The sequence below is a fragment of the Gobio gobio genome, assembly GCF_949357685.1.
Source record: "Gobio gobio genome assembly, chromosome: 21".
Classification (NCBI taxonomy): domain Eukaryota; kingdom Metazoa; phylum Chordata; class Actinopteri; order Cypriniformes; family Gobionidae; genus Gobio; species Gobio gobio.
The window spans coordinates 10372205-10385956 of NC_137117.1; the positions used below are offsets into that span (position 1 = coordinate 10372205).

Genomic DNA, 13752 nt, shown 5'->3' on the forward strand with positions numbered 1-13752 from the left:
ATGCGAATTGAGCGTCTTGCGCGAGTGGTGCTTTTTGTGCATTCACGCATTTGAAGCGAATTTGTTTCTGACTCCCGAGTTGAAAATGTTTTAACTTTGGTGTCAATTCGCGCCGCGTTAACCAATCAGGAGCCTGCTTACTACTGTCACGTGGTGAAGTGACGTGATGAGAAACCCTGCATAATTTAAAAATACTACTATTGTGTCACAAAATGTAGTTTTAAGACCTTTTCAGGTGGGAATGTAGTTGTTTAAAGCTCAAATCTGTGGTTTATTTATAAAGAGAGCGCCTATTTAAAAAAAATAATCTTGCGTTTTTGGAGTTGTGAAATCCAGGCGATCACCAGGCGCTCAGCGCTCATTAACCCCGGCGAGAGCAGCCTTTCCTCGGCTAGTCCTTCTGACGTCTGCCGCTGGCTCTGATGTCCTGTAGTGGTTCGTCTTGTGTGGATCTAACGGACGATCTTTAGTCTCATGAATCTATAATTTGTTGTCTGCCAAATCGTTTTGACTGAGGGCAAAGAGAAGTTTCATAACTTTATTTTTTAAGGATATTTAAATACACATGCAGTGAAGATAATGTAGGAGTTGTCTGGACCACATTTGTGTGGCTATTAATGTTTAATATATATTTTGAATGAAAATGAAAAGAGGCATAGTTGTGTTTTATGACATTTCTCCTGGAGCGCCTTGAACACGCATCTATTTCGCTTCAAACGCTCAATTTATACACACGTCCAATTCGCTGTGGACGCGCGAATGGATTCAAAATTTTCAAGCGTCCAATTAGACATGGTAGACGCGATTTTGACGCTCTATTTGCGTTTGGTGTGAACGCAGCATTAAAGGGACAGTTCACCCAAAAATGAAAATTCTCTCATAATTTAGGCTACTCACCCTCAGGTTGTTCTAAACCTGTATACATATTTTGTTCTGCTGAATACAAAAGAAGACATTTTGAAGAATCCAAAATGTCCATCAACCAAACAGTTCAAACAGTTGATGGACCCCATTGACTTCCATAATATTTTTTCCCTATGCAAGTCAATGCAAGTCATCATGGGTTTGGTTACCCATATTCTTCAAAATATCTTAAAAGAAACTCATACAGGTTTAGAAAAACTTCATTTTTGGGTGAACTATCCCTTTACAGCGGTCATATTTGTCTGTGTAATGTCACACATCCCATATCCAATATCCATACAAGCCATTTTTTTGGCTTGGTCAAATAAATGCTTTGTTTTATAAGAAGGATGTTTAAAGCTATGAAAATTACAAGATGATTTAATGATAAAAAAAGAACCTTTCATTTGTAATAATATTACAAATATTACTGTTTTATTAGGTTTGATCAAATAAATGGTGGTGCATATATCAAGTCAAGTCACCTTTATTTCTATAGGACTTTGATGCAGATTGTTTCAAAGCATCCTTCACAGTAATAAACAGGAAAATAACAAATCAATGGTGCAGACTTCAAGTATGAGACAAATATAAGCTCTACAGAAGACAATAGTGTTGTTATTCAGCTCGAGTCAGTGTTAATTCAGTTCAGCTCAATAACTGTAAAGTTCCTCAATTAAGAAACAAGTTCATTTCAGTTGTAAGCAGCTCGACAGTGTCATTATCCAGCTCAAGACTGTTAAATATATCTCTGTCTGCTCTCCATCAGTTTGATGTCCGGTCTGGCGGCGTTGGATGCAAAGTGTTCCAGTCGGCTGGGCCTCATCACGGTCTCTTACTATCTGTGGACCACCTTCCTGGCTGTGGTGGTGGGAATCGTCATGGTGTTGATCATCCATCCAGGTGGAATGGCACAGAAGGAAGACTCAGAGGACAGCGGGAAACCCATCATGAGCTCAGCTGATGCTCTCCTGGATCTCATACGGTGAGACGGCCCTCATGTTTCACCCTCATATCATTCCAAACCTGTATGACTTTCTTTTTCTATCAAGCAAATTTGATCCAGAAACATGGCTAATGATATTAACACACACTCTAAAAAATGTTGGGTTAACAATAACCCAAGTTGGGTTGAAAATGGACTAACCCAGCAATTGGGTTGTTTTAACCATAGACTGTAAAAAAATATGGACGTAGTGTCCGTGACGTCACCCATAGGATTCTGAAGAGCCGTTTTGAAGTGCAAAGTAGGGTTGAGCTGGCCGTCGCCATCTTGGCAGCGCGTCATTGCACGTCACTCCTGGATAACAGAAAATGGGCAAAGAGGCGGGACGTGGGCGGAGCTGAGGTGAAGCGATGACTAACAGACAGCAGACAAACGGCTATCCCACCTGTCACTCGAAGTGGCCACGCCCTTAATTATGCAGAACTTTAATGCTTTATATAATGTAAACGAATGAGTTATGAAAAAATTCACCCCCCTCACAGTCGTCATGAAGGGCAAAATTAGCCGTATAGTAGAGGTCTTCACGGGTCTAAAAATTCATACCCGAACCCGAAGAGACCCGTAATGTGCTTAACGGAACCGACCCGGACCCGTCTATTATTTCAAAAGCTGGACCCGGACCCGTGAAGATCCGAGAAATGCCAAAAACGTAGTACCCGGAACCGACCTGGACCCGTCTATTATTTAAAAGCTGGAACCGAACCCGGCGCGAAGACACAGACCCGACTGGACCCGTTTGTCACATATTCCACAATAACTGATATTAACAAGTCAATAAACAAGTTATGAAAAATATAACTTTTTGTCTTACCTAGCCGTCGTCTCCCTTCCTTGTAACGTTACTTGTGATGCATTACATCCTTGCCAAAAAGTTAAATCCATGTTATTCCTCTCTTGTTATTCCAAGCATGCTTAATTCACTCATCATTTCAGCTTTAAAAGTCCACTTTATGTCACGGTGAAGGATGACAAATGCGTCTTTGCAGATTAGCATTTCGACTCGAGTTAACTCGCATAATAACTTTGACTGTTTGCCTTTTTGAACTATAATAGCGATTGCTCGTTCGGTGGCCGCTGACGTCCTCATTATTTATTTGCTATAATCTCTGTGAGCGAGCCTGACCACCAAAACTTTAAGAAATAAGACGGTTCATTCATATTATTATTAAAGTCAATCACAGCGGAAGCTCGGGTTGCCATAGAAATGACACGCGCTTGATACTGCACATGCGCGGTGGCTGGAGCAACCTGAAATATGAGCTTTTTTACGCAATTTGAGCATCATAGAAAACATTTGTGACAGTTCAACTGAGATTTTGTTGCTGATTTTAAATATATTATTTAAATATAATTTCAAATCAAACTTCAACAGTGCGTCACACGTAGACAGCACTTACTTTTTTCTCATGTTTGTCCACAATATGCATGAAGGATGCCCGGACAGAAGAGGTGCCCGTGGGTTTAACTTCTTTATATTCGTTGTTTTTTAGCTTTTTTCACACATCACTCATGAAGGTAACCATTATTATTACCGTGCGCTTGCAGAGAGAGAGAGAGAGAGAGCGCGCGTGCGTGCGTGAGGCGAGCGAGCAAGAGAGAGAGAGATCGCTCGTGTTTTTCTTCTTTCTTTTTTTTAAACCTTATTTCCCGGCTCACACTTTTCTTATCCTAATTTTACAGTTGCAAGTTACAAAAAACTCACAAGCAGTGCTGACTGACTCTGATCACGGGCAGGTGTTCTCCGAGTCCGGATCGACTCGGGTATTGCACACAATGTTAAACAGACCCGGGACCCGTAGTAATAGATTGGGACCCGACCCGGACCCGGCTGATCATTTAAAATATAGACCCGAACCCGTACGGGTCCCGGGTCGGGTCCCGGGTCCACGGGTCTCGGGGGCTCCGTGAAGACCTCTACCGTATAGACCAAAACCACAATTTGTCCCAGACTGTAAACATGTTTTATTCTGCTGTAAAGTTGGGCATTTTAACATGAGCTCAATGAGATTCTGCTCCTTCTGGAGTCTGTCTCTAGTGGCCAGTTGATGAACTGCAGTTTAAGTCACTTCCGTATTGGCTTCAAGAGAAACTGCGGGAGGTTGCCGCTTGGTTTTAACCCAGCAATTGGATTGTTTTAAGCAAACATTTAACCCAACTGCTGGGTTAAAACAACCCAATTGCTGGGTTAGTCCATTTTCAACCCAACTTGGGTTATATTAAGTTATCTGGTCTTTAATAATGTTCTCAAAATTTTAGCACAGAAACATTTATTTCACATCCTAAAAAATGCTGGGTTAAAAACAGCCCAAGATGGGTTGAAAATTGACTAACCCAGCAATTGGGGTGTTTTAACCCAGTGAATGGGTAGTTTTAACCAAGCGGTTGGGTTAAATGTTTGCTTAAAACAACCCAAACGCTGGGTTAAAACAATCCAATTGCTGGGTTAGTCCAGTTTCAACCCATCTTGGGTTGTTTTTAACCCAGCATTTTTTAGAGTGTAGGGATGCACCTGTGTAAAAATGTTGGCTGATACCGATAACCGATAATTTTAAAGTGGCGACCGATATATTGACCGATACATCTAAATCCGAATTTTTATATCATTTTTGAGAGCCTGATTACAAAAACAAAAGTCTCACCATTAAATCCATGTCCCAAGCACACAATAATAATGTTCTCATTATAATTTTATGTAGCCGATATTATGACAGACTTAGGGCCCTATCATACACTCTGCACAATGCGACGCCACGTACGACGCAAGTGTTTTTTGCTAGTTTCAACCCGACGTAGTTATCATTTTCACGTCCAGCGCCAACCAGGTGTGTTCAGGCCGATTGTTGGCGTGTTGCTATTTTGACCGACTGCGCCATTGACCAACAAAAACCTGGTCTAAAGTCAATAGCGCAGTATTTTTTGTGTTATTCAAAGGGTGCGTTAGTAATATGCGTTCTGCTTATTACACACATAGGGATGCACAGCAGCACACACAATTTTTAAATATTAAAAATGAAAGACTCCTCTCTGGAGAAGCGTTCAGTCTTTCCGCTCACAAATTCCTCCATGTAAAAAGTGAATCCGCCATGACCCGAGCACAATTGGCTTTTAAAGGGAATGGGAGATGAGACTCTGATTGGTTTATTGCACGTTATGCCCAAAACACACCCACGACTCATTAAGAGACTAGGTGCAACCCTTTTGGACCATGTGCCTGGCGTGCCGACCGTTTTTTTCCGCAGTTAAACTAGCAAAAGTGGATTCGGACACTCCCTAAGTGCACCTGCACCATGCACTTCAGACCCTGCGCTCAGATCATTAAAATAATGTTGCACTTAACTGTATTTTCCTTTTTTGAAGTGATTTCAATCATATATCAAGCAATTCAAAACCATCATGACGAACAGTGCACATCTGAAGTGTTTCTGCTGAAGGAAATAATCCATTATTTATCGGCTTTAAGATATCGGCCAAATTTTCTTATTGTCGATACCGATAACATTAAAAGTGAACATACCGATACCGATATGGTGGTCAATATATTGTGCATCCCTAACATTTACACATGTTTTATGTAACAATTTATTTTCTAAAACGTTTTAGTTGGATGTTCATCTGACGTTTTTTACTTGTTTCAAAATGTTCAGAGAACGTTCAACAGTAACGTTTCCATAATCTTTGAAAAATTATAGCTTAACATTCTAATAACCAAGAAAAAACATTTAAAAAAAATGGAACGTTTAGAGAACATTCCGAAATAACGCTTTCATAACTTAATGGGAACGTTAACAAAACGTTCTTTATTTTTGTTCGCTGGAAAAGTGTCTTTTTCATGATCAACAATATCTGGCAATAAAAACAGAATTTGATTTATTTACTAGCAACTATTGGGCAGGAGGTCAGTAATATTTTACAACCATCACGGATACAATCTCCAGCCAACCTGATTGTGTTTCGATCGAAGGTATAGCAGTCATAATCACACATGACCTGTTTGAGAGCACTCGATGAGTCATGAACACACGTCTAGAACAATTTGAGTGTTTTGATGCACAGTGATGTATTTGGACACTTAAGACAATTTGCATATCACTGCATTAGATGATAAAATGAACAATAAACATGTTCCACTTAAGACAAACAAACACAGTCACACTATACTGACTGTCTTCAACACTAGATTTATTGTTGTAGGATTTCAAACTATGCAAATGCATGTTTTTGCTTGAAAAGTGTGCTTGCGGTTATGTTTATTTATGATAAATGACACTTGGTTTCATATTTTGTTATCTAATGCAATGATATTTTTATATTTCAAGTGTCCAAATTGTGCCGCTGTGTGTGTTTGTGAGCTCAGCATCAACCAACTTTTCAATACCTGTGTCATTTATAATAATCCATGTGTTTGTAGCTTAAACCAACTGCACAGGAAGTGAATTATTAACCGTGCTGGAAGCAAATGCAGCCATTATCTCTGCCTCCAGGAAGACACGTAACTGAAATAAATGACACTCCATTGTTACACTCCATCAGCTGAAGGTCATTTCATTAGAAACGTGATGTAGACAGTTGTTTGTTGACAAAGCCATTTAAAAGACCTTCAATACATTCAGAAGCTTCATGTGGTGTGTTGGCAGGATTATTTAGTTTAATCATTTCTTTAATGAAAATGACAGATAAAAACGCTCTGCAATGTCATAGTTCCTTCCTATGGAAGCTTGTTTCCGCCACAGAATAAAACATTTTAAAAGATAACAGCGACCTTTGTCTCACAATTGCGGGTTAACATCTCACAATTCTGACTTTTTTCCTCAGAATTGTGTGATATAAAGTCAGAAAAAATGCTTAATAACTGGCAATTGCAACTTTATATTGCGCAATTCTGAGATAAAAAGTCAGAATTGCGAGAAAAAGGTCACAATTACCTTTTTTTTTTTTATTCTGTGACGGAAGCAAGCTTCCATACATTCCTGCCCACGTAAGAATCATATCCAAACAATTGTACAACTTAACCAACTGGTGCTCTTCTGTAATTTTGACTGAAAAAAAAAAAAAAAAATTTTTTATATATATATATATATATATATATATATATATATATATATATATATATATATATATATATTTATATATAATTTTTTTTTTTTTTTTTTTTTTTTTTGTCCGTCTGAATGGTACAATATTTGGTAAAGGTTTTGGCACTTGCTATGTGAACACACACACACAAAATTATGGACATTATTCGACAAGGTTAAATGGACCTGAAAAAAGGTAACACTTGTACTGTTCGCGAAATGAATAGGAAACTAATTTTAAGCAAAACAGTTTTAAAATGTATTTTTATGTCCAAAAAAGTATGGTTTTGATTCATATTGGTTTTACAGCTTTTAAGACAGCATTCATTTATTATTAAACAATATTTCTGATTTTACCACCCAGAAAATGTCAGGTGGTGTGACCATATATTCATTTAAAATAATATACATATACAATATACATATGAACCACTGTAGTGTCTAAAATGCATATCACATGGTTCTATTTCTTTATGTATTGCCCTTTTAGTCCAATTCATTTAAACAGACACTTTTCTACGTGTTCAAACACCCAATTTTCCATAAGGAGTTATGTTTTGTTTTTAACTGTAAAAATTATTTGTATACATTATATAACAGTTTACAGTTATATTTCATACTTAATTTTGCAATTGCAGTGGGAATTGATACTTTTAAATGTAAATTTGCTGGTCGCACCCCCGACATTTCAAACTCAATTCAAATCTAACAGGCATTAACTTGGACACAAATGTTTGACCATATGCTCAAGGTTATACATACATGTTTTAAATCAAATACACATTTTTATAATAACAACACATTTTCAAAGTTTTCCAGGGGTCATACCACCTGACATGATAAGTTGAATCAACCTCATCATTACTCAAAAATGTCAAATGATCTCATATTTATGGGAGGGTGACTTACATTGTTACTGCATCACAGGGGTCCTCTGTGTGATGTCATATGCTGTCACATGGTTTTCTTAAAGTAACATTGCATAAAATGGCATTTTTATGTCGGTCGCTCTCCCTGACATTTGGAGAAGTAAAGTTTTTTAAGTAATAGAATAGTTTTTTCTGATACACTATTTCCCCTCATTTATAAGGAATTTAACGTAAAATCATGCCAAACTATTTGATTAAGAATTTGACCGAGAAAATTAACCTTTCTATTGCATATGTTTTGTTTTCTGCTTGTGCGGTTGCACCACCTGACATTTTTTGTCTTTCAAAACACCACAACTCAAAAAGTCAACTGATTTAAAAAATAAAAAAAAAATGAAAAGGGTTTCTTATAGAGGAAATATTGTAGATCAATTTGATATATTCCTGTTTAGGAAAATAATGAATTCAGACACAAAAAATACATGTCATGTCATTGACCCTTATGCTTTTGATTTTCACACACTTTTAGATAAAACGTGTTTTGAAAAATGTATATTTCAGATCATTTAAATTTGTATTTTTGTGCATTTTTCATAACAATAAACATAAAATTCAATAACTTTTTTAAGTTCACTTTTTTTTAACTTCAGCAATAACCTGCCACGTGTCTTCTTTAAAAAGAGACTAAACCTAAGTCTGTGCTCCAAAGCATTCAACATTTATGATATTTCAAGTTATTTTCAGGTCTATGATCAAAAAGATAAATTAGAACTATTGCATAGATATATAATTTAGTACCATAAAATCCCCTAAAAGTATAAAATATTAGATAAAAAAACGTAAACTAAAATATAGTACATTCATTTAATTTAAATAAAAATGAATTCTGGTCATTTTTTTACCTTAAGAAGGACTTTTTTGAAAAATCTCCAGTTAATTTCTGTGAGACGTTCTGTAAAGCATATTCTCTCATTAGTTTTCATTGGTATTTGTACGTTTCATTAAGTATATACTAATGTACTGATTTGCGTGTGTGTGTGTGTGTGTGTGTGTGTGTGTGTGTGTGTGTGTGTGTGTGTGTGTGTGTGTGTGTGTGTGTGTGTGTGTGTGTGTGTGTGTGTGTGTGTGTGTGTGTGTGTGTGTGTGTGTGTGTGTGTGTGTGTGTGTGTGTGTGTGTGTGTGTGTTTATAAAGGTCTTTAAAATCACACAAAAATGTAAGTTTTAATGTGAAATTAAGTCAGTGTTTTAGTCTTTCCTGTGTAAAGTTTAATGGCATTAAACATTTATTAACTAATTTATTACAAATACCAATCAAATCTAAGAAATGCTTTTATTCCACGGAATCTCAATGTTAACATTTTATATATAAAATTCCAAAATGTGTGTTCAAGAACATGAATTCATGAATTCACCCCATAATGAATAATGTACAAATATTTTACCTCTGAAAATGTCAACATCTGTTGGCCTTCATTCAGTCTTTGTGCTTTCGTTCACTCACATGAGGAGCTGCTAGGACTATTTTTATGAAGGATACTAGAAGTGTGTGCATGCTTTCTATAAATGTCTTAAGCATTCAACAGGTCAATGAAACTCTTGTACTCTTCTAACTGTAGTATATTTTATGTCCCCGAATAGAAACATGTTTCCAGCCAACCTCGTTCAAGCCACATTTCAACAGGTAAGAATCCACAGTTAGCTTTGAATTACTAGTCACTCTCCTCATACTATACGTAAGGAAAATTTGACACTGAACCACTTAATTAATGCATGCAAACCATGAATGCATACATTTTCTATAATTCATTACTACGTTTTACTCAAAACATTAAAGGGGTGGTTGATTATGATTTAACTTTCTTAACTTTAGATAGTGTGTAATGTTGCTGTTCGGGCATAAACAACATCTGCAAAGTTACGACGCTCAAAGTTCAAAGCAAAGGGAGATATTTTCTTTTACAGAAATGGCTTTTTAAGGACTACAACAAACGGCTGGTAGACTACACAAGCTTCCTCCCGAGTTAGTGACATCACTAACCCTGAAATTTGCATAAATCCCGCCCCCATGAACACACAACAAAGGGGGTGAGGTGAAGCTATGTTGAGAATTGATAGATTATCATGACAGAATATGCTTATCGATGACTTGAAGATAGTTAACTCATAAATTGATCAACTTCCCATTCAGAAACGCCCTGTCTCATTATACATGTTGTCACGTCTTCTTGAATCTCTCCATCATTGTCCGACTCCGGTTTGAACACAAAAGGCTGAGCAGTTTCATTGCGCGTCTGCATGAGGTAATCAGAGCTGCTAACATGAGCTCTTGAAGCTCCGCCCCATGAGCAGCAGCTCATTTGCATTTAAAGGGACACACAAAAACGGCACGTTTATGTTCACCCTCAAAAAGTGACAATTTTAACATGTTATAAAACATTATCTCTGGGGTATTTTGAGCTAAAACTTCACATACACACTCACATCAGAGACATATTTTACATCTTGTAAAATGGGGCAATCAAGTTTGTTGCAAATATTTGTGTTTAAAACTACTTCACAACTGGTTCAGTATCCAACCTGCTTTTACTAGTTCAAAAGTGCCTAGAAAGAACTTGAGATGGTTATTTTAGTATCATTGAGATACTATTATAGTTTTTAATAATATTTGGATTTTGATTTTTATATTTTCCATTTTGTTATTTTTATGAGTTTTTGTTATTAAAGGGGTGGTTGCATGCGATTTCACTTTTTTAACTTTAGTTAGTGTGTAATGTTGCTGCTTGAGCATAAACAGTATCTGCAAAGTTACAGCGCTGAAAGTTCAATGCAAACGGAGATATTGTCTCTTAAAGTTATGGCAGTTTATTGCCTACAAAAACGGCCCGTTTGGACTACAACAAGCTTCTTCCCGGGTTGGTGACATCATAAACCCTCGCTATTAACATAAACACTGCCCCCGCGAACACGCAACAAAGTGGGCAAGGCCACGTCGCAGTCATTACGAAAGAGAGAGAGCTGTTGCAGAACTACAAACTACATTTGGCCATCTAACCAATCTAAGACCATTGCGTTTTTCGGAGGGATGGGCTTCAAGCAGGAAGCAAACAAGCCATTCAAAGGACCGTGGAGACAGCGGTGTGGAATAAAGGTAAAATATAAGAAAAATACGGTGTAAAAAAAAAAAAAAAAAAAAGAAGTATTAAGACATGTTATACTGCACCCCATAAACACAACCAAGGCTAGAAAAAAACCACGGAACCACCCCTTTAAATTTTTTTTGTATTTTTTTATTAATTTAAATTGTAGTTTTAGTTATTTTAGTGCATCAAGTTAAACTACACTTTAAAATATAAGCCACTGATAAGCAGTGTTGGGAATAACGGCGTTATAGATAAACGGCGTTACTAACGGAATTACTTTTTTCAGTAACGAGTAATCAAACGAATTACCGTTTCTTCCGTTACAACGCCGTTAGCGTTACTGAGGAAAAAAATGCGGCGTTACTATAATTGAGCTCATTGAAGCGGTTTTCATCCGAACAGGCTCTCTGTCAGTCAGACCTGCAGCGCGCGTGTGTGTGTGTGTGTGCGCGCGCGCCCATGCGTGTTGGGGGCTGGGTTGGGTGGTACACAACTGATGATGATTGGTGGGTGGGAGACAAGGTTGAGGTTGATAGGTTGAGTTCACACACACACCTTTGACGCACACGCATATGCACAGTCAGCGATGGCAGTCCAACGACTTCAAAGGTAGCTTTCGCAAACTGGAAGTATAAGCGCTACTTTTCCCTCGTTGAGGTGAACGGTAAGAATGTTTATAAACATATAAACATTACATAAATTTAACGTGAAGCTTATGCCCAGGGAGAAAGAGTCTATCCACGTCGGTGGCAAGTAATTCTATTTCTAATCTAATGAAGCCTCACGTCATCACAGCCACAATATTAGTGGCTAAAAACCCAGGTGATAACGTGAGCTCCACTACCAGAGGAGTAGTAAATAAGTACTGATACTATTTACACAATATTTAAACTATAGTAGGTCTACTGATAATATTTACACAATATGTACACTATAGTAGGTCTACTGATAATATTTACAATAATATATTGAATTTGATAGGTGTCTCACATTGTCCCACAGCAACATTACAATAGTGTACATTAATGTACAATGTTTTATAATAATAATTTATTCTATTTAGTGTCCAATTCATTCATTTAACATATTTAATATTGGGGGCATCCAAGTTATTTGACATATTTGAACATTTGAAGAAAAAAAAAAAGTAACACATTAGTTACTTTCCCTGGTAATTAGTTACTTTTATAATGATGTAACTCAGTTACTAACTCAGTTACTATTTGTAAGAAGTAACTAGTAACTATAACTAATTACTTTTTTAAAGTAACGTGCCCAACACTGCTGATAAGGCCCTACATGTTGAGTCTATAGTGTTTCTTTACAAAGTGCCGTCGCCACCTACTGGCCTGGCAGCAGAATACAGTGTTTTTAGTCGTTTTCGCAGATCCATATGTACAGGGATCGTTTTGACAATGTTGTCGCTGTACTGTAAAGGCATTTGAGGAGCTTCTGCTTTGAATGCTCAACAAGCTAAAGTAAAATAAAGAGATTAATAAAACAAAATTCTCTCTCTTTAGTATCGTACCAACAGTGTGCCCATAATGAAGACGCCTAAGGCGACAGTGGCCAGCAGTCTGACGGAGAGCACCACTCGCCGCTCGCTCATCTACGGGATTCAGGATGATAACGGGACGGACATCCAGAACTTTCAGCTGGATCTGACCCCGCCTCCTGACGTGGTGATGCGAACGCTTCCTGGCACCAGTGAGGGCATGAACGTCTTGGGGATTGTCATTTTCTCTGCCACCATGGGTGAGAACACTGCAACAAACGACATTTGAGAAGAAGTGTTAATGTTTTTATATCATATCTCACATTGCTCAATTTTGCGCAGGCATAATGTTGGGCAGGATGGGTCCTAACGGCAGTGCACTGGTTAACTTTTGCCAGAGTCTAAATGAAGCGGTGCTGAAAATCGTTGCTATTGTCATCTGGTAAGATTTTTACTTGATTTTGCTTTGATTTTAAATGTTAAAAATGATAAAACATTACCTACTTAGCTCTGTAAAGCCTGGCATATGAAATTATCTAGTTTATTGAACATTTAGACAAATTATGACTATTTTTTAACCCCCCCCCCCCAAAAAATTTTTTTTGCATATTCTCAATATCATACACTCTAAAAAATGCTTTTGGAAAGCAAAGCAATTGGGTTGTTTTAACCCAGTGAATGGGTCATTTTAACCCAGCGGTTGGGTTAAATGTTTGCTTAAAACAACCCAATCGCTGGGTTAAAACAACCCAATTGCTGGGTTTGTCAATTTTCAACCCAACTTGGGTTGTTTTTAACCCAGCATTTTTTAGAGTGTATGATATCGAGAATATGCAATTTGTTGCAGATGTTGATATTTATATGGCCAAAAGTATGATCACATTCTGATAGCTTATAATGTAAATCAATGAGATCTTCATAGCAGACTACTGGCATAAAATACATATAAATATCAGTTTTCACTCTATGGACCCTATCATACACCATTCAGTCTTTCCACTCGCAAATTCAGGCATGTAAATAGCGAATCCGCCATGGTGCAAGCACAACTGGCTTTTAAAGGGAAAGGGAGATGAGACTCTGACTGCTTTATTGCACATTACGCCCTAAACACACCCATGACTCATTAAGAGACGAGGTACAACCCTTTTAGACCATGTTCCATCGTTAAATTGGTTTCGGACATGCCCTAAGTGCACCTGCGCTCAGATCATTAAAATAGGGCCCTATATCTCCCAATAATAGGCTATATCTTAATATGATGCT

At 37.4% G+C, this 13752-nt stretch overlaps 1 protein-coding gene across 1 annotated transcript in view; it reads left to right on the forward strand.

Moving 5' to 3' along the window:
• slc1a7b (solute carrier family 1 member 7b) overlaps window positions 1-13752 on the forward strand; it is a 99847-nt gene that overhangs the window by 66257 nt on the left and 19838 nt on the right. Inside the window, exons 3-6 of the mRNA XM_079802820.1 lie at window positions 1673-1888; window positions 9490-9532; window positions 12512-12746; window positions 12829-12928. Of these exons, the coding sequence (XP_079658946.1) occupies window positions 1673-1888; window positions 9490-9532; window positions 12512-12746; window positions 12829-12928 (594 nt within the window). The remainder of the gene's footprint in view (window positions 1-1672; window positions 1889-9489; window positions 9533-12511; window positions 12747-12828; window positions 12929-13752) is intronic.